At 52.8% G+C, this 24,916-nt stretch overlaps 1 protein-coding gene across 2 annotated transcripts in view; it reads left to right on the forward strand.

Annotated features, from left to right (window-relative positions):
* The window catches only part of ESRRB (estrogen related receptor beta), a 176,697-nt gene extending 159,458 nt beyond the window's left edge, over positions 1 to 17,239 (forward strand). For both annotated transcript variants that reach the window (XM_070594146.1, XM_070594145.1), the window contains 2 exons: positions 7,289 to 7,558; positions 13,448 to 17,239. In XM_070594146.1, coding sequence (XP_070450247.1) covers positions 7,289 to 7,558; positions 13,448 to 13,692 — 515 coding nt within the window. In that variant the 3' untranslated portion in view covers positions 13,693 to 17,239. The remainder of the gene's footprint in view (positions 1 to 7,288; positions 7,559 to 13,447) is intronic.
* Positions 17,240 to 24,916: the final 7,677 nt, after the last annotated feature.

The following is a 24,916-nucleotide window of genomic DNA, read 5'->3' on the forward strand; positions in this document are numbered from 1 at the left end:
ATTTCCAGCGTGGAGAGTATGTGTAATCAACGGGTTGCTGGCCATATGGACTTCTCTTCCTTGCATGGGGCCCCCAGCCCCTCTTTCAGCTTCTCTTGTTCTGGATAAACGGTGGGAGCTGATTTTTAGTTTTATTTTTGTAGACACCGATACCCACATGTTCTGCATTACACACATGTTGGGAGCTTTCTAAAGCCTGTGCAGTTTATTCCTTCCAGGCTGACAGCTTGGCTCATAGTGTGGTAGAGACATCCTGCTCTCCTCTGCCAGTGATCCGCCATGGACTCAGATTCTTACTGGCTCCGTGACCTGGGGCAGTTTATCTTCCCGTCTGCAGATCCTTTTGTGTTTCTCACCAGCTCTGAGAGATAAATACAGCATGCGTGGTTGTATGGCAAAAGATGTCCTGGACTTTAGATGCCGAGGCCCCCAGTTGATTGGGATGAGTCAGAAAGTGCTTATATAAGACATTGTGTGCACAACTGCAGAAGGAACCTTCCCAGGACAAGGGCTTGGAGGTGGTGCTGGTGTCACTCAGCTGGCAGGAAGCCTGGAATGCCTTCTGCCGGGACTCCGGTGGCCCCGGCATTTTGCTCAGGGATGGGCTCCCTGGGGATCTGGCAGAGCGCCCTTCCTAAGGAGCTCAGCCTCTCAGGATTACACACTCAGTAGTTTTTGAATCTGCCCGGTGCTGGTTCAGCACAGATGTGGGGTCAGGCCACTGCTTAAGACACCTCAGCCTGGATTGCTCCAGTAACCCAGGGCCAAATCGGGTACAGCTCGTCCTGCCCCTCACACTCTGCCCCCACTCCCATCACACGCTCCTCATCCCGGAGGATCGACTGCATCCCCGCAGTGGCTCAGGAGTGGCTCCTGGCGGTCCCCTGGGTCACTGCTTCCTTCTCCTACCACCCCATCCCCTTGATACCTTTGAGCGGGTGTAGAACCAGGGGGCACTGTCTCCCCTGCACCCATTTTTCTCCATGTGTTCCCACCTCCCCGCTCCCTCTCTCATCTGTGCCCAACCAAAAGGGCAGTGGGAAGAGTGGATGGCTGTTAAGGGCACATTTGGGTTCAGGCGCACCTGCGCTCTGGTCCCGGCTCTGTCCTTACTGGCCTTGTTCAAGACATTTCATTTTTCTGAGCTTCAGTGTCCTCGCCTGTGAAATGGGAATCATAATAGACCCCCCCCTCACTGCGATGCTAGGAGGTACAACACACTTAACCTAGCCGTGACACAAAGTAGGTATTTGATAAATGGTGGATGGCTGTGACCATGGTTGTCATTGTTGCTAATAGTAGTAAAAACCTCCTTTCACATCATCATTTTTCCTTGTCCAAAGCTGAATTCTTTTTGATTAAAAAATAAAATAAACATAGGGGCTCATTTGTCTGTCTCAAATGCTAATTTGCCTATTTTGCATAAATCTGCATGCTGAATTATTTGGGCCTGACCTTCTAGTGTTTAAGGTAAAATTAATTAATAAAGTCTCCTGCCACTGCATGTTAAGGGCGATGACACATCAAGTGTCTGATATATTTAAACTAATCAAGTCAATCCCATCTCAGATTAGATGGAAAACTCGTCTGAAGACCTGCTCACCAGCCCTTCGGGAGAGAGCAGGTTGAGTAGAGGGATGCCAGCCAGGGCCCGACCCTGGGACTTGTGTCAGCTCCTGTCCACCCTGGTTCCTGGACAGGCAGAAGGACTGACTCCTCAACACAGCTCAAGTTAGAGCTCTGAGGAGGAGCCCGAGCTGCTGCCCTTAACCATAGGAAACCACACCGCATGGCTTAGCATCCTCTAGCCTCTGATCCAGAGCCTGGCACACAGACAGCACTTCATACTTGCCTTTGCGTGCATTTATTGAGCATTCATTGTGTGTAAGCTGTCTTCCTATGAGTTGTGGATGATAGAAAGAATTAGATTAATTTCTGCCCCAAGGATCCCTGTTGGGAATAAGGTGGATGATTAAAAAAACAAAACTTTTTCTTGGAATTTTTTTAAAGATTTAATTTTTCCTTTTTCTTCCCAAAGCGCCCCCGGTACATAGTTGTGTATATTTTAGTTGTGGGTCCTTCTAGTTGTGGCATGTGGGATGTCCACGCCCAGGATCTGAACCGGCGAAACCCTGGGCTGCCGAAGTGGAGCACGCGAACTTAACCCACTTGGCCACGGGGCCGGCCCCATCATAGAATTTTTCAAACAAAGGTAGACCAAATAGTATCTTGAACCCCTATGTAGCCATTACCCTGCTTCAACAGCTACACCCACGGCCAGTCTTGTTTCATCTCTGCCCACCCATTTCCCACCTCCTGTTTTTCATATGCGATGAGGCGCATACTTAGAATGCAGTGAGAAGAACCACAGGACGGAGTTCAGAAGCAGGAAGGATGCCACGGCTGCCAGGGGAGAGAGCAGAACCTGAGTTAGGCCTTCAGGATTGATGAGCAGTGGCCATGGAGGAAGAGTCCAGAAGGGCGTGAGATGCTGTGAACACAAGTCGCATGCTGTCACACAGAACCTGACGCATTCCTGTGGGCAGTGAGCGACCAGCTTAGCCAGAAGGAAGGGTCATTTGAGCACAAAGTCATTCCCAGCACCCGCCTCCCTTTTGCTTGCATTTTTGAACACACGCTTTCACAGGGTGAGTTCCATGGGGACCTTGGGGCTGACTGTGGTTTGCTCAGAATAGCAGCCACTCTTTGGTTTGAGTCATCTGAAGTTGCCCTTCCCCAAATGCAGGTTTTTACCTTGAGCTGATTTTCCAAGGATTGGGCGGCCCACAGGACAAGCCCACGTCTTTGGAGTGGCCACCTCTTGTTTCCCATGAGCGAGAGACTAGAACAAGAGGCAGCAGGCTTTCCCAGGCAGTGGGTACCACTTGACGAGCTGCAGCCTCCAGGTGTTATTAGCCCGTTGTCCTTCCACTCCAGGCTGCCCTGGCCAAGAGAGCCTTCTCCGGCCACCCCATGTGAGTCACTGCTGGCCCTGCCCAGCCCAGGCTGACATGTGCTTGGCTTCTGCAGGGGCCCCCCTCAGAGGCCTCTTCACGCACGGTCCCTCAGCAGCCCTGCTCCCAGGTAGCCACCGTCTGCCTCACGCTGGGGAGAGAAGAACGCCAGCGGCCGATGAAATATGGGCTGCCGAGTGACAGCAGCTGTGTCTGGAGTGGCCTCAGATCCTATAATTACATCTCCCTTTATTACCTCTGCTAATGGCCCTCCAGGTCGACAGAAACGATAATAAATTAACAGATTATGAACTCCACTTGCCACAAATTATGTGCACTTTTTTTTTTTTTTTTTTTTTAAATTCCAGGAGCTTGTGCTGTCAAATCACTGGGGGATGGGGGCTTGGGAAGAGCCTGAGTGTTATTAGATCACTCAGTGCAGATAAAGCAACTTTCCAGGGCAGCGGAGGTCGAGGTGGGAGACCTGGGGAGAGAGGGGCCGAACTCCAGGGGCACGGGCCACCCCCAGCCTCTCCCCGCAGCCCCCTCTGTCGCAGAATCACCGATTACCTCATGAGGGAGACCGAGCTGCAGGGCGGGGAAGAGTACTTCAGCCCGTTTGGGTTGAAATAAAAGCAAATGTGTGCTTCTGGTAAAGACATTGATGTAACAGAGGCATGGAAATGATGAGTTCCAAATCCCTTTCTTACGCACCCTTCTGGGAATTTCCTGTGCTTTTACAGCCACTGCGCCTGCGTGTGTGCGTGTGCGCATGCTTCTCCCCTCCTGCCGTGGGATCATACTGCAACCCTGCTGGATGCTCTGCTTATTTCATTTGATTGTATAAAATAGTGGCACTTACCATGTGCTCAGCAGTGTTCTGGGTGCTCCACACCTTACCTCATTTAATCCAAACAAACTCCAAGAGGGATGTAATATTATTATTCCCATTTCACAGATGAGGAAGCTGAGGCACAGAGACTGGACTTGCCCGGGGTCACACACAGCCAGTGGTCAGTAGAGCTAGGATTCCAACAGTCTGGCTCTGGTGTCTGTGTTCTTAATGGTTCCTTCCCTGCTTACGCTCTTGGTGTCTTTCTACATCCACACAAACAATTCTACCTCTTTCTTTCTTTGGCTTCTAATGTGCCATTCATTTAACCAATAATTACATTTATTACATTTATATAATAAGGACGTGTACTAGATTAGTTACATTTAGGCTGTTTCCTGCTTTGGGTCATTACAAACAGATCTAACAAACGCTCTTTTCACATTTATCTTTGTGTATTTATGCATACTTTTCTTTCTAGGAGAAATTCCTGGTGGTGGCATCGCTAGGTTGAAGGGAGCATGCCTTTTGTTTTGTGCTTGATTTGACTTTATTTTTGGACACCTTACACATGGACAGATTCAAAAGCCAAAACGAGACACAAATGCTTACACAGATGTCTCACCTCCTTATCCCCTCCCCCCACCGTCCTCCTAGAGGTAGCAGTTTTTATTTCTCATTTTTCCTTCTAGGGTTTCTATTTTCAAATATTAGAAAATAGTTGCACTTTTTTCAAGTATTAGAAAATATCAAATATTTCCCCCCTTCCTTGTGCAAAACGAAGCCGCCTACATACGCCATCCAGCGCTCTGGGTGTACGTCTGGGTTTTCAAAGCTCTTTCCACCTCCTTTTGAAGATGCTCGAAGAGGAAGAGATTAGTCAGGCTGAGTCCACTACTCAGATCAGCCTGGCAGAGAGGTGTGGACACAGGCCTCACAGGTGCATCCTCTGATGGTGGCACAAAGCTCTCTTTAAGTCACTGTATCCTTGTCTCCTGCCGTGATGTCATGGTGACAAGTGGTACTTGGGGTGCATCTTTCCCTCTTGACCGTGAGCTCCTGAAGGCAGGAACCAGTTCTGATTTGAGCTCGCCATTCTGTCCCCAGTGCCTAGCACAGGGCCTGGCACTTATTGGTGCTCAGTAAATATCTGTGGAATGAATGAAGGGGCAGAAGCAGCTTCTCTCCTTCTAGTGGCCATCCCTGCATGATTAGCCTCACACAGGTCTTCTCTCCTTCATTCCCCGAAGCCTAGCTCTTACCTTGCCCTCTCTGCCACCTTCAAATTCCATTGTCTATTAATTTTGCCCCATCCACCTCCTGCATCTTCCCTACCAGTCTGTCTGCTTTCAGACGCCCCCATGCAGTCCCCCACCTTCCGACATACACACCCTCATGTGCTGGCTGATTGGTATCTGTTAATTAATGTCGCCCAAGGCCTCTCCTGCTCAGAGGCCCGATAAGGGAAATTGGATGTCCATTTCTATCTATCTTTTATTACCTCCTGGCTCTCCTCGCCACCACAGGCAGCCACACACCCTCTCCCACACTGGGTCCGGGTAACAACCCACGTGCACCTGACCCCTCTGTGCCACAGCCTCTCCCCTGAGAAGGCATGTCCATCCGGGCTTGCCCCGGGTCAGTCGGTGTAATCACTCCAGCTCTTCTGTCAGTCACCCATGGAGGCCAGCAGCCAGGTGGTGGTCCAAGGTCTGGGTTGTACAGATGGGGCCTGGGAACCATGATGATCAGGCTGAGTGGGTACTCACGGGGAAAGCGTGGCCTGCCGAGTGAAGGGGGCTTCAGTCCCAGCAGTGCCCCCTATGTTGAACATTCATGCTCTGGTTGGAAAACAGTGAGGGACAGGGGACTTTAGAGACAGGACAGCGAATGAGGGTGAGATAGACTCTATGGAAATATGGAGCGATGGGCCAGTCCAGAAGCTCGGGCCCACCCCAGGCTTCCAGCCCAGTAGCATAGGAAGAATCATGCCAGTAACGTGCCACTAACAACAACCATAATAGTAACAGCAGCTACAACTGTCACCACCCCCAGCTCAGGTTTGCTGAGCACCGACTGTGTTTGAGGAGTAGTCCTAAGTACTTTGCACGCGCATCTCTTCACCTTCCCAGCACCCACATCAGGTTGCTGCATCCCGCACGATTAGGTTCTAGGTCAGCTAATGAAGTAAAGGGTCCCACATAAGCAAAATTACCTCCGGAGACCCCTTAATTTCAGTTGCCCATGACATGTGGTGCAAATCGCTTTGTGGGTACTTTTCCTCCCTTTAGTAAATCTGGTGCGGTCAGTGTTGGAACCCATCACTGAGTTTCTCCTTGAAGTTACCGCCTTGTGTTTAGTGACCAAGACATTTGAAAATCAGCTGTCTTCCTCCCTCCCTTTCTTTTTACCTTCATTCCTTCTTTTTTTCCTTCTTTCTCAAATCAAGATAGTAATTGACTTTGCCTAAATTAAGTGCATATATAATGCAATTCCAGTATATTATTCTCATTTTGCAGACGAAGACTTTCATCTCATTGTTAATAATAATGGTAAGAGCTCCACAGATGCGTTGTATGTTGTATAATCATTGTCTCGTTTAGACCTCAGGGCGACTCTCTGAGGCAGGCATGACTAATGTACCCATTTCATAGATGAGGAAGCTGAGGTTTGGTGAAGCTGCACAGTTTTCACAAGGTCAGCCTACGGCTAGTAAGTGGGAGTCAGGATTCAAGAGCAGGCAATCTCCAGAGCACACTGGACATGACAGTGTCACAGTTCTGGAGCTGTCCCCACCCCCAGCCGTCTTCCACTCTGGAGTCAGCTTCCTTGCTAGCAGGGAGGGGAGACTCCCATGATTCCAAGCTCACAGGATATAGGACAGCTGGGTCATCGTTAGGTAGAGTGGAGGCCAGAAGCAGGGGTCTGACCCCTGGGAGGACAGGCTGCTCCCCTGACCTGGGGGGCTCTTGAGCTCTCAGCAGCCCCAGGCTGCACTCACTGGGGCCTTCTGAGGCCGGGAACAGCTGAGTCCTTGTTCCTGGTCGGGCCCCTGGGTCTCTGGGCTGCAGCTGAGACTCTGGTTCAGGAGTCACTTTAAAACCACGAAACCTCCCCTGCTTTGAGCAGAGGAGGGGTGCCTGGATGCAGGGGACCCAGGTTGGAGGGGACCCTGTACCGCCACCTCCTGATTCTACGAGGAGCTCAATAACTCCTTGAATTACAAATGCATTTAATTAATCAAAAAGCCTCTCCAGACATTTGAAAAATACTGTAGAACTAACAACAATAACAACAACGGCTGTCAACACTGACTGAGCTCTTGTGAATTCCATGTCTGCCTCTTCCACCAACGGAGGGACAATGAGTCCGGCGGGTACGGAGGGAGGGGCAGGATCTGGAGATGCCTGGGAACCCCCCCACCGCCCTCCAGCCAGACCCAGGGAGGCTCCTGGCCTAGCCCCCTGACCCTCGCTGCCCTCCTGCCCCCTCTTGCCCGCAGGCTTCTCGAACCTCTCCCTGGGGGACCAGATGAGCCTGCTGCAGAGTGCCTGGATGGAGATCCTCATCCTGGGCATCGTGTACCGTTCGCTGCCCTATGACGACAAGCTGGTGTATGCTGAGGACTACATCATGGACGAGGAGCACTCCCGCCTGGCCGGCCTGCTGGAGCTCTACCGGGCCATCCTGCAGCTGGTACGCAGGTACAAGAAGCTCAAGGTGGAGAAGGAGGAGTTTGTGACGCTCAAGGCACTGGCCCTGGCCAACTCAGGTGAGGGCAGGTGTGCGGAGCTTCGAGAGCTCTTGGCAGGTCGGGGGGCACAGCTCTGGGGCCTGAGAGCGGGGCCACTGCAAGGGGCAGGGATGGTATGAACGTGATGGAGCTTGTTGTCACCAAGGTTGTATAAGGAGCGGCCTGGAGTTAAAAAGATGGTGGTGTTGGCCAGCAGTGGTCAAGTATTCCCTAACCCTTGATTTGTAGGGGGCTGTGCTGAGCCCCGATATCTAGACCAGCACACTGGCTAAGGACACAGATTCTAGAGCCAGGGGCTGAGTCAAATCCTGCTTCTGCCACTTGGGTGAATTGCTTCATCTGGGCCTCAGTTCTCCGTCAGCAAAATGGGAACAATGCACAGTCTCTACCCCACAAGACTATGGAAGGGATGTGTTTATATCTAATTATCTTATGCTTACAACATGCGTGGCACATATTAATTGCTCATCTTGTTAAATAAATTAGCTATGAACTTATGGAATCCTTACAAACAACCCTACGAGCAAAGTTCTTATTATTTTAACCCCATTTTACAGATGTGGAAACTGAGGCTTGGAAAGGTGAAGCAAATTGCTCAGGGTCACACAGACTAGGACTCAAACCAACATCCTCTGATTCCAGAATTGACCCAAGCTTATGCCCACTCCTTGAATCTCTCAATCAAATTGCTCAGGCACAAGAGAGAAAACCTTCCCAACTGAGTGGCTGAGTCTGACGTTGAAAAGGAGGCCTCGCTCCATTTCTGTAGTCCCACCAACTTCTGGCCGGATTGTCTGGGGAGAGGGGCTGGCCCTGGTGATACGAATGAGGGAGCTTGAATGTAAACTGTGTCCACGCTTAGAGGGCGTCCACCCTGTGCAGGGTGCCGTGCTGGGTGCCGGGGTGAGGGGTGGGAACGCAGAAGGAGAGGGGCAGGATCCCTGTCCTAAAGAGAGTGTCAGCACACACACACATAATTCTGCCATGGGACGGCCTGTGGTAGGGCTCACTGCGCAAGTCTGGGTCAGATGGACCCACGTGCAAATTTCAGCTCTGACCCTGGGCAGGTTGGCCACCTTCCTTCGCTCTGTCTTTGTGCGTAAAGTGGGGATATCTGAGTACCTCCTCCAGATGCTTTTGTATTAAATGATTGAATGAAGATAAAGGACTTAGCCCAGTGCCTGGCCTAGAGGAAATGTTCCATAAATATCAACTATTAGCATTATTATTAGAGGAAACAAAGTGTTATCAGCAAATGGAAGGGAAGAGCTGGTTACCGGATGGAGACGGCACAAACAGGGTAACCAGCCAGTTTGCTTGATACTGTCACGCTTTGACTGAAAGTCCTGTGTCCCTGGAAACCTCAGTCCCTGGCAAACCAGGACAGTAGGTCCCCCTAACAAATGGCTTCACAGAGAATGCAAGGGATGCTGTTCATGCCCCACTCAGACCCGCTTTACTGGGTTAGTGCACCCATACTCCAGCTGCTGAGCTTTGCAGCTAACAGCTCACAGCTGCCCTCTCCACCAGAGACCTACCCTCACCTGCCTTGCCCAGAGGGGTATGTACCTTGGCACCTTCAGCCAGTGGTGGATCCACACAGAGGAACACAAGGCTGGACTCCTGGCAAGGTGGGATCAGAGCTCTGCGCCAAGGCTGCATCCTTGCCTTGCTTGTTCCCACCGTCGCTCTATCCTGCGTCTCTCTCCCTTTCTCCTGAAAGCACACCCTCTATAAATCCACCCAAACCCTTGCCTCAGGCTCTGCTCCTGGGGAACCTAACATAATACAGGCAGTCCCCGACTTACCATGGTTCAACTTACGGTTTTTTGGCTTTACAATGGTGTGAAAGTGATATGCATTCAGTAGAAACCATCCTTTGAATTCTGGTCTTTTCCTGGGCTAGCGATAGGCTGTACGATACTCTCTGATGATGCTGGGCAGTGGCGGCGAGCCGCAGCTCCCCATCAGCCACGTGATCACAAGGGTGAACAACCGATAGGCTCTGTGTTAGATAATTTTGCCCAATTTCGGCTAACGTAGGTGTCCTGAGCACATTTAAGGTAGGCTCGGCTAAGTTGATGTTCGGTAGGTTAGGTGTATTAAATGCATTTTCGACTTACAATATTTTCAACTGACAATGGGTTTAAGGGACACAACCCCATCATAAGTCGAGGAAGATCTGTACAGAGAAAGAAGCACTTTTTTTTAGTTCAGATCCTTTTTATTAATAAACTGATGCAAAACAATAATTAAAATTTTACGTGCTTCTATAGAGACCATTTACAGCTGAAGATTCCAAAAGTGTAATGTATTCTTTGTTGGAGAATGCTGGCGCTGTTGGCTTTTTAAAAGCACAATTTAGATTGACAGAATAATTGAGCAGATAGTCCAAGTTCCATATACTGTCCCACCCCCGCCCCCACCCCCGCATACAGTTTTCCCTGTTATTAACATCTTGCATTAGTGTGGTAATTTGTTACAGCGAATGAGCCAATATTGATACATTATTATTAACAAAAGTCCATAGTTTCCATCAGGGTTTACTCTGTGTGTTGTACGGTTCTATAGGTTTTGACAAATGCGTAATGACAGGTCTCCATCATTGCATGTCACGCAGACTGCTTTCCCCACCCTGAGAGTCCCCTGTGCCCACCTGTTCAGAGGGCAGCATCTTTGCCAGCCACTGCAGAGGGGCTGGGAGCTTGGGTGGGCAGACGAGGAGGGGGAACACGGGGACAGCAGACAGGTGAGCACAGCGAGACCCAGCAAGGTGGTGGAGGGCATGTCCTCCATTGTGGACTCTCTCGACCACTTCAGACCAAACCTAGAGATCAAGCTGGCCCATGCTGGGGAGGAGAGTGAAGAGAGGGGAGGCCACTCAACTGTCGCCTCCACCCCACCCCTCCACACCAAGCTGCAAGGGCTTTCAGATGGCTGTTTAGCTCGGCTGGCATCTCACACCTTGCTCTCAACACATACAGACCTGCACACAGACATGCACAGACACGTGCATGCACAGACACGTGTACACAGGCGCATGCATACATACAGACACGTACACAAATGCATGCTCACACACATATGCACGCACACACGCACCACCTGAGGATCGACATATCATAACATGAGCCCCTCGGGAGCCGCAGCTGGCATCAAGCTTTGCCTGAGGAGACACTTTGTCATGTGAGATGAAGTTTTAGGAACCCAGACTTTTTGCTCGGGTGGCATCTACCAGGCCATCCTGCAGCTTATGTGCAGGCACAGGAAGCTTGAGGTGGAGAAGGATGAATGTGTGACGCTCAAGGTCCTGGCTGCATAGTGGACAAGTAGCTTCAGGCAGGACGTGGGGAAAGAACAGGGCTGTTCAGGGATTAGGGTAGAAAAGCAGGTTAGGGTCAGACCAGAGGTTCCAGGGCTATGAAGAGATTGGGTTGTAATAAGGTCAGTGTAGGGAACCATGAAGGTTGTAAGAGAGTGACTTGTCCCTCACAGCAAGGTGGGAAAGTCACCCAGACAGACAGTTGGCTGGAGGAGACAGGGGCCAGGAGATCATGGAGCGGTCCTGGTGGCAGCCCCAAGGTTCCACTGTGGGTGCTCCTGCTGAGGTTGAGTGCACAAGACAAGACCCGTCAGCCATGGCTCAGGGGACTGACTTTGGGCAGAAGAGTGAAGTCCATCAGGGACAGGCTGTGGCCGCAGACCACGGCCCCGCGGGAGCCTGCGGGCTGCCTTTCACCCTGAGTCCCGCCATCTCCAGGGCTCGCTGACAGCAGAGAAAATTTATAGCCATTGATTTTGTAATTAACAGTTTATCAATGCCATCGATACAGACTCACTGATGGATTGCAAAGAAATTAATCTTGCAATGTTATTTTATTTCATTTTTGGTCGAAGGCAGCTGCCAATTTTGGCCTCCTTGGGGAGGGTGGGGGGATGGGGAGAGGAAGCCGGCAGGAGGCAGGGAGTCCGGATGGCCGGGTCCCAGCCTTACAGGCACCAGTGCATCTTGGGTGCATACTCTGTAAACAGCAGAGGGGCTAGGAAAGGAGCCATCCTTCCTCTCTAACTGGCAAAGAGGGAGTCCTCACTGCCTTGGAAACGAGGAAGAGAAAAATGTGGAAGGGTCTTGAGTATGGGGCCAGTAACAGCCCAGCCCTGCAAGGACGCTTGCCCGCAGTCTGAGTCCTCACAATAATGATAATAGGAACATTTATTAGATGCTTACAAAGTGCCTGGTAATGTGCTATTTCATTTAACTCCCACCACCCCTCTGGGAGGTATGCGCTCTTATTTGCTCCATTTTACTGACGAGGAAATCTCAGAGAACCTAAGTCACTTGGCCAAAGTCACATAGCATTTAAGTCTCCAGACGCTTATCTACCTCATTCTACTGCTGTCCTCCCGTGAGAAAGAGGCAGGACCCGTGGAGGCATGGGCTGAGTGTGGGTCCAGGGGGTCCGAGGGAGGCACTGGGGTCAGCCAGCGGGTGCAGCTACCCTTGCAGTCCGGCATCTAAACCAGCCCAGCATGCTAAGGAACTGCCCTGCTCATTGGAGGAATTCAGGAAGCCCGCCCAGCCTTCCTTGGCAACCCACCCAGAGCATCGGCGCACTTGCTCACACACACCCTTACCCACCCGTGTTCGCGGGCATGGGGCGCCGCACTTCAGGACGGTGGCAAGGGTCTTTGAGGATCATCGGAAGAAGCCTGGTTATTTACCCCGAAGCCAGGAAGTAGGTTTCAGAAGATTCCCTTTGCTTAGGCTCAGACTCAACTATCACCCAGCTGTCGGCGGGTGCCTCCCTGCCCTGCTGGGACTTAGATAAATTTTGTTTGAATCCCCCATTCCGGGCCCGAGTCCAAAGCCCTCCCCAGGATGTTAGAGAACTCCCAACGGCATCTTCCATCCCTGTACCCCATGCCTCCAGCCACGTGCTTTCAGTCCCTCCTACGCCTTCCACCACAGGGCACCCAGACACAGAGCTCAGCCCCTTTGCCTGTGTCTCTGTTCTGGAACCAGCACTTTGTAAGGTTAGAGATGGTGCTGAAGACTTGAGCTGGTGCCTGGCAGTAGCAGCAGCAATGGTAGTAGTGGTGATGGTGCTGATGATGATGATTATGATGGTGATGACGACGGTGATGATGATCATGATGATGTTGATGGTGATGGTGATGATGGTGATGATGATGGTGAAGATGATGGTGATGAAGGTGGTGATGATTGTGATGATGGTGGTGGTGGGGGTGATGATGATGGTGATGATGATGGTGGTGGTGGTGATGATACCACTAGCTGGGCACTTTGAGACAAGGACGGTTTTAAGCCCTTTACTTGTATTAAGCCCTTTACCGGACAACACTCCCCAGATCCCCTCCTTCTGCTTGCTTCTCCCTCCCCTTCACACCCTTCAGGGCAGGTCCAGAGCTTGTGGGCCTGTAGGAAGCAGGGGATGTGCAGAGGTAAAGTATGGCTATTATCTCATTTCACAAGTGAGGAAAATGAAGCACAGAGAAGTTAGATAACTTGCCTAAAGTCACACAGCTAGCAAGTGAGGGATGCAGGATTCCAACTCCACCTGTCTGGCTCGAGTCCACCGGGCACCTTCAGGACAATGACAGGTCTGCTCATGTTCAAGCCCTTCAGGTCTCCGCTGCCACCTCTTGGTGGTTTCTCAAAAGTGTCCTCCAGAGATACAGCTTTCTCCCTGGGTCAGAGCCCCAGCTCTGTCATTGGCCTCTGTGACCTCAGACTGGCAGCTTAACCTCTCTGAGCCTCGGTTTCCCTTTTTGTAAAGTAAAGATTTGCAAGGCTCCAAAGCAGAGACCCAAGGGCCAGGGGTGGCCCCCACGCCCCAGGGCAGCGCTCTCCAGCCACGTGCGCTGATGCTCACCCTGTGCCCACAGATTCCATGTACATCGAGGATCTGGAGGCAGTCCAGAAGCTGCAGGACCTGCTGCACGAGGCGCTGCAGGACTACGAGCTGAGCCAGCGCCACGAGGAGCCGCGGAGGACGGGCAAGCTGCTGCTGACGCTGCCCCTGCTGCGGCAGACGGCCGCCAAGGCCGTGCAGCACTTCTACAGCGTCAAACTGCAGGGCAAGGTGCCCATGCACAAACTCTTCCTGGAGATGCTGGAGGCCAAGGTCTGATGGCCCGGCACGCGTACCGGCTCCTGCCCGCGGACGGACACACAAACGGACGGACTGACGCAGAGACCTCCACAGCCACCAGCCTCAACCTTCAAGCCCTGTATCATGGCCACGAGCGGTCCCAGAGGAAGGGGTTTCTCGCCCCCCAGCTGTGTGCGGAGTCCTGGGTGCCATGGGGCGGGTACCGGGAGGGGAGGGCAGGGCGTGGGCTCACCTGTAACTGGCTTTTTCTTTGGTATGTTTTTCCTTCTCATGGGCAGTGCGGAAGCCCGGCTAGGGCTGACTCCCCGAGACGGGAGACCACTGAGGAAGTGCCCCTTTCCCACCAAACCACCAACAGGCAGCGTGTCCGTTTCCTGACCCCACCCCACCCTGCCCTCCCCCACCGAGGGCCTGGGTGGGCAGTGCTCAGTGCCCAGGATTCTGGCACACTCACGTTGGGTGCCACCTGGAGGTTTTCCTGTCCCAGGGGGCAGGCGCTTTCTTCCCTACCTCCTCTGAGGTTCTTTGGGGCCCCTCAAGAGGCCCTACATGTTCCACAGTCCAGACGGGCTCCCTTCCTCCATCTTTCCGCTCAGCTCTGCACACACTCAGCTCCCAGCCAGGACTCACCATCAGAAGAGTAGCCGCCAGCACTCACACGTTTTCCTGGGCGCCCCGCCCCTCAGCGCACCTCCACCTGCTCATCACCACTGCACAGTGCCTGCCGAGTCCCCCAGGAGTCCCCTGTGCTACTTCCTGCCCCTACCTCAGAGCTCACTCAGACAGTGGGTTCAGCCAGCCAAGATGACTTCAGGGCTGGCTCGGAGAAGAGCAGGGTCCTGACAACACTCCCCGGAGCTCCTCCTTCTGCTCGCGTCTCCCTCCCCGTCACCCTTCAGGGCAAGTCCAGAGCTCATGGGCCTGTGGGAAGTGGTGGATGTGCGGGAGGTGGCGGGGGGGGGGGGGGGGGGGGGGGGGGGGGGGGCCGGCCCCATCCGAGGGCCCCTGGGCGCTCTGATTCTCCACTGACAGTCCCCCGGGGGGTCGGGGCAGGATGGGGAGAGGCCCACACCAACCTTTGCTGAGCAAAGAAAGACCCAGAAGCAGAGGTCAGCAGGCAGGGGTACCCTGAGGATAGGGAGCTCAGTGGAGGTCGCCAGCCTGCCTGATCCTGGGTGGCCTCCAGGCGCAGTGGACAGCAAGACAGCCTCGCCCCTGCCTTCCCAAGGGCTGGGCGAATGGGGGCCACAGGAGGGGTTGTTCCTGCCACCCTTGGACTAAGGAGTGTGGAGGCACACTGCGAGCGCCCAGCTCTGACTGGACCCCCTCAGGCCTCCTGGCTGCTCTGTAGGATGACCAACCACCCTGGTTTGCCCAGGACTTTCCTGGTTTTAGTGCTGAAAGTCCCGTGTCCCAGAAAACCCCTCTGTCCCAGGCAAATAGGGACAGTTGGCCACCTGACTTGTGTGAGTGGCCACGAAGTCCATGATAACCCACTCGGCGGGCAGCCCTCAATACCCCCAATGGTGCACACAGGTTGGCTGAGGGCTGCTTAGGGATCTCGAGAGTGAAGGGGCATCAAATGTGATGGAAAGTGCCCCCCCCCCCCAGCAGCTACCTTCTAAAGCAGGGATCAGGGCAACCCCACCTGGGACACTTTTCTGGGGAATCCACACCCATTCTAACCCAGCCTCCCGTGGCCTGGACCAGCACACCAGGAGGCCGGGTGCCCTGTTCCACAGGCTCGAGGCTTTTCCGAGGGAAGCAGTTGCTGCTGGTGCTGCCTCGCTGCCTCTCCGCCTCCCCCCCTCCCCCCACCACTCCTCCTGAACTTCCCTTCCAGGACAGGCGAGGTCCCCCAGGCAGGAGGGTTGGCCACAACCCAGCAGCTCTGTAGGGGTTTTCCGATGTCCTCACACAGAAGATGTCCAGGGTTCCCAGGGCCCTCAAGACGAGTGGGGGGGTGCTCCTCTCCCCTCCCTTTTGCCTGTGGGAGATCGGAGGCCACAGTCACTTGACGCTTGATGTCAGCATTGGAATTACGACCTTATCCGGGATGCTTCCTCCCCAGCTCCCCTTGCAGGATCTGGGCGCAGGCACAAGCACCTCCTCAGCATCAGGCACTGAGGCCAAAACCCAAGTCTAACCTAACCTAACATTAGGGCCTGTGCCCCAAGGTCTGAGTTGGAGAGACTTCCCTGGGAGAGAACGTGGGGTCTGCGCTGCGAACGTCCCCAAGAGTCTCGCTGTGCCCTGTGCTTGAGGGGGTGGGGCAGAGGGCGGCATCGCATCGCCCCCGCACCCCATTCTCTGCAGCGTCACTTCCTGCTCAGGCAGGAGGGCCCGAGCCGCCAGCCAGGGCAGGGCCTGTGTGCACCTGCATGTGCAGTCCGTCTTCTCTGGGAGGAGCATCTCCGGCCAGCCGTGTGCCTAGGTTGGGCGGGTGTTGTTCTGCACACAGGGTAGCTTTCCCTCGCCGGATCCAGGGCTTCTGCTGCCGTCCTGGCGTCAGAGCCTGTTTCGAGCAGGAGAAGGGGCGGTGGTCGTGATGGCTGGGTGCCAGTGAGGTGGACGCTGGGGCTGCTTTTATGCTTAAACAGTTCCAGTGGCACCAGGAAATGTCCCAGGGACAAGGGGAGGTCCGTGCGATGGAAAGGCCAGGCCCCGGTTTGTACTTGATGGGTCCGTCAACGTTCAGAGAAAGAGTTGACCTTCTCAGTTCCTGCTTCTTAGTTGGGGGCCTAGCCAGCTCAGGACTCCCTGGGAAGAGGACGGCCCTGACTTAGGTGGGCTGGTGGAGTGAGGAGAGTTTAGGGCACCCTGCCCCCCAACAGAGCGGAACTCACGTTTACCCCAAGTCTGCTGTTCCCGGAAAATCTGTAAAGAGGAAATAGCCCTTCTTGCTTGTACTCTCATGATACAGGTCATTGAAATGAACCAAGAAATAAAATGTACAAATCCAACCACGGAGAAGGTGGTATTGGCTGGGTTTTGTCTGGTCCCTGTGTCCCCACTCTTTCCAAAGCTTATGGAGTGGTTCTGTCGCACGTGAACCTGAACAGTGGCTCCTAGTCTTTGCACACAGGAGACTTCGTTTCTGAGGTCACAAATTTAAGAACCAAGCAGGAAGCTCCCAAGAGCAGATCAGGGTGTTGGCTGGGAGGCCATGGCAGGGCCTTAGAGGAGGCAGAATCCGCAGCCTGGCCTGGGTCCCTTCCTCCAGACTCTCCCCTCCCCCTGAGCAGATGGAGAAGATGGCGGGGAGGTGATGGGGAAGAGGTGACAAACTTGTGACAGGAAGACGGGCCCATGCCCACGGAACAGCACCAAAGAAAAGCACTGTGTGGAAAGATTGTTTTATTTTCTAATAATGATAATATGGCTGGAATGGCTTCTTAAGATGTATATATTTTTTAAAGCGGCAGGCCCTCATTGCCTCATCCACCTGTACGTATTTCTGCCTCTGTATGTGTTCCCCCAAATACCTCGGTGTAAATCACCCTAGGATTCTTCCGTCCTGGTCCCGTGAATCTGGAATCTAATAAATAAGGAACAGCGTCCTGGAGAGTCTCTTCACACGTTATCTTTCCGGCTGGCTGGCCCCTGGACGGCCCTGCCCTCCGGTCTCAGGCTGATGCTAGGAGAGGCCGTCGGGAGACCTGGCTCAGCCTCAGAGCTCTCAGGGGATTCAAGTGGGCATTAAAAAGTGGGTTCAGTAGCAGAACTCAGGAATAAACCTTGAGCAGTAGGGTACAGGTCCGAGAAGCCCCTCTACTGCTTTTTATACTTTTAAAATTAAGGGCGAGGTACTCTAATGTCAGAGAAATGGAACATCAGATGTATGTGAACCAAAACCAATTCGTTGCCTTAGGATTTTGAAATGTATCTGTGTACGCGTGCATGCAACACTGACAGCAGAGAGACCTCACATGTACCAGGACACACTCAGGAACAGTGAGAAGCAGAGGGGAGGCCCGGAAAGAAATCAAAGGGCACTGTATCAGGATGCCTTTTGTTGCAAGTAAAAGAATCCCGGCTTATATTGACTTGCTGGATTTATTGCCTTGGATATATGTGAAGTCCAGAGGCGGGGCAGGCATCAGGTGGGGTCTGATCCAGAGGTTCACAAAGTCAGTAAGGCTATGGCTCTGCTTCTCTGATTCTCTCAGTTGTGCTCTCTTCTGTCTGTTTGCTTTGTCCTCGAACCAGCCTCTTTCTTGGTAGCAAGAAGACTGCTACTTTTTTATTTCACATCATGAGGGGGGAGAGAAAATCTCTTCCTACAACCACGGAAAATGTCTGAGCTTCATTCTGAACCCCAGTGGCTTTTCTAAGTGAAACACTGACCAGCTTGGGGTGGGACCAGTCTCACTCAACAGCCTGGTTGCTACACAAGAAAGGTGGAGTTGGAAGTCTAGGCGACAACCAGCCAACCACGATGCCCATGGGACCCACATGTTGGGACAGCTCAGGGTCTGGTCAACTTTCAGTGAGCTGTTTGTAAGTTTCCTGGACTCTTGGATGATAGGATCTGCATGGCAGTTTTGAACTCAGTACCTAGCAAGTCTCCTGCGTGGAATGTATTAAGTATTTGAGGGAGTGAAAGTACTGTTTGTGGATTATTTTTAGGTAATTTTCCAGTTCCCTTCACTGCATCTGGTTCGTGTGTTCCTGTGTGTACCCACACACACACCCACACACTCACACTGACACACCCACACACTCACACTGACACACCCACACACTCACACCCACGCACTCACGCCCACACCCACACACAGCTGGTATTCATGCTGCTACCTTAAGAAAAAAATTAGGAAAGAGTCCACCATAACATGATAGGACACAATCAAAATAGAAATATTTATTGGACTATCTGTATTTTAGGATTTTTTGTAATACTTCTTCCTTTGGTATAGATAATTATGATCAGACAAGCTAATAGCTCATTTATTCAGAGGCTTAACCTTCATCTATATGTCCGTCTCACTTTAATTGTTCTCTAAATATTCTCCCCTTTGTGTTAGCAAGAGAACTGAAGCTGCAAAGAAAGGGGAAAATACAGCTAAGGGTCATTCATTCATTCAACAAATATTTATTGAGGGTCTGCCCTGTGCCAGCACTGCTTTGGGCACGGCGACTAGATCAGCAAACAGAACTAGCACAGTCTCCATCTCTGTGGAGCACACAGTCTGGTGGGAGGAAGAGAGACAATAAGCACAATCAAAACCAAGTTATATAGTTTGTTAGAATATGATAAATTCTGTGAGGGGAAGAAAAGCAAGGTATGGGGGATCAGAAATGTGGGGTGGGATATAATCTTAAAAGGAGCCATCAGAGCAGCTTCAATGGGAATGTTACATTGAACAGTAAGCCAAAGAAAGTGAAGGTCACGTGGGGCGTCTGGTGGAAAAGCTCTCCAGAGGGACCAACCTATGCAAAGGCCCTGAGGTAGGAGAACGGCTAGTATGTTCAGAGAACATTAAGCAGGCAAGTGTGGCTGAAGTGGAATGGGTGAGACAAGGGGGAGTGGGGCACATCATGTAGGGGACACGTGGCCATACTAAGTATGACTTTCACTCTAAGTGGGAGATTTTGAGTAAAGGAGTGACATGATCATATGTTTCAACAGGAGCCTTTGGCTGCTGTGTTGATAACAGGCTGTAGGAGGTCGAGGGTGGAAGCAGGAAGACCAGCTAGGAGACCGCAGGTGAGGTGATCGTGGCTTGGACCAGAGTCGAAGGAGAGCAGGTGTTAAGGAGCACTTGGGTCCTGGGTCTAGTTTCGAGCCGCCAGGGTTTGCTGATGTGGAATGTGAGAGAAAGAGAGGAGACGCATGATTTCGAAGATTTTGGCCCCAGCAAAAGAAGAGCAGAGCTGTCATCACTGAAGTGGAAAGACTCAGAGAAGGCAAGTCTGGGGGCCAGGTGGGAGAACCACCCACGGCAAGTTCGAGATGCCGTTGAACGTCCGGGGGAGCCGCCGAGAAGACAGCAGGCCACAGGGTCAGCTGGCTGGGGAACGGAATGAGCGACCCTCCACAACAGGTGTCAGCACTGACCATCTTTACCAGCTGCGAATTCCTCCTCCCACCCAGCCACCCCCCTCCAGTGCCCTCTCCCTAGCCTCAAAGGCAGTAAAGTAAAATTCATCTTAGAAACACAGATTTGGGGAGCAGAAAGGGCTTAGAGATCACCTTTGATATCATTAGTGGACAGCTGAGAGAAATGAGCGTAAACTATAACCTCACCCTTGACTCTCGAAAAACGTGGGGTGCTGGAGCGTGTGCTGGGCCGGGATGTGCACAACTTCTTGACTTGATTTGGACTAACAGTTCTCTCAGGGGGGTGACTTTGCCCCCAAGGGTACACCTGGCCATGTCTGGAGACATCTTTTGTTGTCACACTGGGGGATGCTACTGGCATCTAGTGGGTGGAGGCCAGGGAGGCTGCTAAACGTCCAGCAGTGCACAGGACAGTCCGCACAACAAGCGACTATTTGACCCAAAATGTCAGCAGTCCTGAGGCTGAGAAATCCTGATTTACACATGTTCCGGGCATTATCAAGGAAAAAACACCCAGGATTCCAGGGAACAGAATTCGGGGGTGTCAACTCATATTACCAAGCTCTTCCCACTCCTTGATGCCACCCCCGCCTTGCCTGGTCTCGCTCTGTCCCCGACCCATCTGTCTGGGGCCAGCATTCCATGCTCTCCATGAACAGTTCCTGTGCAGACCCCCTAGCCAGGGGAGAGTGCTCCGCCCCCAGCCTCCCTGCCATGGGGCCATCAGGGCAGGACCCAGTTTCCTTTCATATGTAAACTTTCGGTTTGGGGAAGCAAGGCAGCTCCTGTGGCTTCATGTCTGCAGGAAGTGGGGACCCCTCTGGGCTCCCCGTGTAAGGGTGCTGAGAACGAAGGTGACTCCTCCTCCTCCTCCCTTGCCCCAAGTGGCCCTCGCCCATGATTGTCCCCACCTTTCTGCTCCATCTGGGGGTTTCCTCTTATTCCTTCCTTCCCTAGCCTGGGACGGCTTAGCCCTTCAAACTCCAGTGGCTGATGGTCAGAAGCCAGCCTTCTCCTGCACAGGAGTCTTTAGAGACTCTTTTTACTACTTTTTTTTTTTTTCCGGGAAATTGGTCTCACTTCTGCAGACATCCCTCCACTGTCAGCTGAAAAGCCCAGCCCATCTGTGCGAAGATCCCTCTGGATCATAGCTGTTACAAGGCGAAGCCAAGGCTCTGGGGCCCTCGCCTGTGTACTGGAGTCTCTCGCCACCACCCCAGGGGAGAATACGGACAGGCAGAGCCTCCTCCCCCCAGACTGACATGACAAGGCCCCACGATCAAGCTAGGAGCAAGGCTAAGACAGGGCTGCCATGAATGAGGGGTGCCAGCCAGACTCCTCAGCTGGCCCAGGAGGACTCGAGAATGACCCACCAGCCACAGGGACCGCACTTCCACCCTGGGCCCGTTTTCAAGGCCCCTCATTAAATACATGTCCCAAATAAAACCTCAGTGCCATGTTCAATGGCCAGCCAGTCACTTCCAAACAACAGTCCAGTAACATTCCCTCCTCTGCCACCCACTAGATGCCAGCTCTCTGCCATCCAGAGCAGCTCAGCCTCGAGCTTCTCACCACTTTTCTGCACAAGCTAAAAAGAGCTAGAAGCTGATTCAGTAGGTGACATCTCTTCTTACGAGGGGTGGAGGCAGAGGCAGAAGGCTGGAAACCTCACCACCTCACACAGTTCATTTTCCTCCCTTGCAAATTCCCTTCGCCCCCAGAGAACAGACACCCCCTGGAACCCCAGAACGCCACCCTTACCTGCTCCGAGGCTTTGACGCATGCGCTCCAGCGCCCCAGGACCAGGACGTGCCCTTCTGGGGACCCAGCTTCAGGCTCAAAGGCGGGCAGTCATTTTCAGTCTTATTTCAGCAAACACCCCGAAAGGCAGGTCTTTTCTGATCCAGGGTGTGCTCCCTTTTCCTCAGTTAGCCCTTCTTTTTCCTGACTGACTGTGTCACTTTGCCCAGCTTTGGACTCATTCATTCATCGCCTGGCCCGGGGCTAGATTTGGGGATGCGGTGGGGGCTCCTGAATCAGCAGAGGAGAGAGACCTGGAGCTAGCAGCTTATGAGGGCATCTTATACGGGAGACTTTAGCAACCTGTGTCATAGGGACACGAACCTGGCCTTTAGACGGGGCAGGGTTGTCCGAGGAAACCATCGTTGGGGAGCAAGGGGAGGCTGAGACCTGGAGGGGTGGAGGTCACCAGGTGAGGCTGGGGGAGAGCGTTTCGGGAGGAGAGAGAGCTGTTGAAGGAGAGAGAGGAGAGACAGAGAGAGAGAGAGGCTGATGTGCTCCAGGCTTTGCAAGAAACTAGAAGAAGACCATCTGATGGGCTGGTTGGTGGCAGAGGGAAGGAAGAGAAGAGGGGGCTGGAAACCAGGGGCAGATGGCACAGGGCTTGGTCAGCCATGTTGAGGACATTGCTCTCTATCCCAGGACAGAGAGGAAACCCTGGTAGGATTTTAAGCAGGGGAGGGACATGGTCAGCTCTCTCTCTCCCGCCTGGAGACAGTGGGTCAAGCTTTCTGCCTTCCATGGACTGGCTCCTGGGGTGAAGCACGAGCTTTGGATTCAGAATGACCTAGGCTCCAAAGTCCCTGCTCTGCCATTACTGGCAGTGTGGCCACAGCCAGGCCCCTCCCTTTCCATCTGCACAATGGAGCTGATCCACCCTGTAAGGATGCTATGAATGAGGCTATGAATGCTGTGATGCTATCAGGTTACATTAGTGGGATGCCAGCTCTACAGGAGTCCCCCCATATCCGCGGAGGATATGTTCCAAGACCCCCAGTGGATGCCTGAGGCCATGGATAATACCAACCCTATATGTACTGTGTTTTTTCCTATATCTACACACCTATGATAAAGTTTAATTTGTGAATTAGGCACAGTAAGAGACTAAAACAATAACTACTAATAAAATAGAACAATTGTACACTGTACTAAAAGTTACCATAGATCTTGACAACCTCAGCATATGATTTCTTTTCTTATTCAGTCGAGAACTTTCACCTTTGCACTTAAAAGAAGCACTTTATGGCTTCTCTTGGGCATATGCAAATGGCCAGCATCACCACTCTGGTGCTTTGGGGTCATTATTGAGTAAAATAAGGGTGACTTGGACACAAGCACTGTGATACCACAACAGCCGATCTGATAACCGGCTACTAAGTGACTGATGGGCAGGTAGTGTGTCCAGCCTGGAGCTGGACAAAGGGATGACTCGCGTCCTGGGCGGGATGGAGCAGGACGGTGCAAGATTTCATCACGCTACTCAGAACGGCACAAAATTTAAAACTTATGAACTGTTTATTTCTGGAATTTTCCGTTTAATATTTTCAGACCACAGCTGACCCCAGGTAACTGAAATCGCAGACAGTGAAACCACAGATAAGGGGGGACTACGGTATCCCAGACACTTTACACATATTATCCCATTAATTCTCCACAATGAGTGTTTGACGTAAATGCTGCTGCCTTCATTCTAGGGGAGACTAAAGCTCAGAAAGGTTAACCAACTTACTTAAGTTCACAGAGCCCAGATCTGAATCCAGATCTGTACGAGTTCAATTACAGTCTCTTCTCGTAACCGCCTTGCTGTATTTCAGACGAGTCACTTAAGGGCCGGGTGCATCGTAGTCACTCAAGTGTCCCCTCCCCTCCCCACCTCCTCCCACCACAAGGAACCACGTGGTCTCACAGGAGCCACCCTGAGCTGCAAATGTCCCCTGCCAGGGACGGCTTGCAGCCCATCCAGGTCAGCTCACTCTTATTTCCAGCTGGACAGGAAGGAAGGGAGGGAGGGGACACGACAAGCGTTGTCGGAGCCTTCCTACGTGCCGTGCCACTGATGTCCGCTGTGGCGATGGGGCCTCTGGAGGGGGGTGCTCTGCCAGGTTGGGGGTTAAGTGGCTTTACCCAAAGTCATGTTCCTTATAAGCAACTGAGCTGGGGTGACCAAGCTGCTGGCCTTCAGACCACATTACTGGGGGGAGAATTCCAGGGACTTCATACCTTACTCGTTCCGGCTTGTCTTTGGAGAAAAAGAAATTCAGCCTAACCTTATGTGCCAGTAATATGGTGACATTTCTGTCATCATCCTGAAGGTCCCTGGGGGAAGATGCTTAGACTGATTAAGCGAAAGACTCTCGGCTGTATGCCATCAGAGGTCAGAGCTTAGACAGAAGGAATCCTATGTCCCCAGACAAAACACGGGGGACCTTAGGGGACAGCCCTTGGCCTGCACTGTGGGAGATGGAGGTGGACAGGGAGTCTGGGTAGGTATGCGTGTCCCTCAAACCATGTCTCACAGGTGGCTGGCTCTGGCTAAGGCCACTCTCCAAGTCACAGGTCCTGCGGGTGGGCATGGGGAGGAGGGACCAGTGTCAGGCGCAGAGGAGGGGGCTGGGTGATCCCTGGTCCTGGCCAGGGACCCACATCTTCTTCATCTTATGGTGCGTGCAACCCCCTGCTCCACACTGGGGTCAGTACCATGGGGGTGGGGTTAGCAAGAGGCCTGTAGAGGAGAGGGTTTTGGGACAGACATGGAAAGTGCTGGCCAAAAGGAAAGAGAATTTGACTCCGAGGAAATGTTCCTGGAAGGAGACAAAGCTTCCCCAGCTTCTTCTGGAAATTGCTTTGTTTAAAATGCAAAGTGCAGATGTGTTTAGATGACATCCCAGCATCCATCACCCTATGCAAATGCCGACCCTGGGGATGAGGAGCCCCTGTAAGTCACTCAGATCCCCTAGCCGAGGGCGTGTGGCGATGGCAGGCCAAGGGAGCAGCGCAGGGGCAGGTGACACTCGCCACCCGGGAGAGGGGCTTGCACAGGGCTGTAGGGGAGGGAGCTCAGCCCGGAGCAGGGGCTAGGTCGGTGGGTCCACATCTGAGCCCAGCGGTAGGGGCGAGCTCGGCCACCTGCACCCCAGCCCCAGGGTGGCTGCTGTGGGATGCGGGATGTGGGATGCAGGATGCTGCTTCAGCTGATGGAAGGAGGGAGCTCTAAACAGGAGCTGCCTGGCTCAGGGACAGTGAATTAGACCCTTTCAGGGAAGCGGGGAGGATGCCTTTGCCTAACCCTCTGCCCCGGAGAAACTGGGGAAATGGAATGCCTGGTTGGGGGTGGGTGGGGCTCTTAAAGCCAAGCCTGCCGTGTGACATCTCACTCAG

The sequence above is a fragment of the Equus przewalskii genome, chromosome 25 (assembly GCF_037783145.1).
Source record: "Equus przewalskii isolate Varuska chromosome 25, EquPr2, whole genome shotgun sequence".
Classification (NCBI taxonomy): Eukaryota; Metazoa; Chordata; class Mammalia; order Perissodactyla; family Equidae; genus Equus; species Equus przewalskii.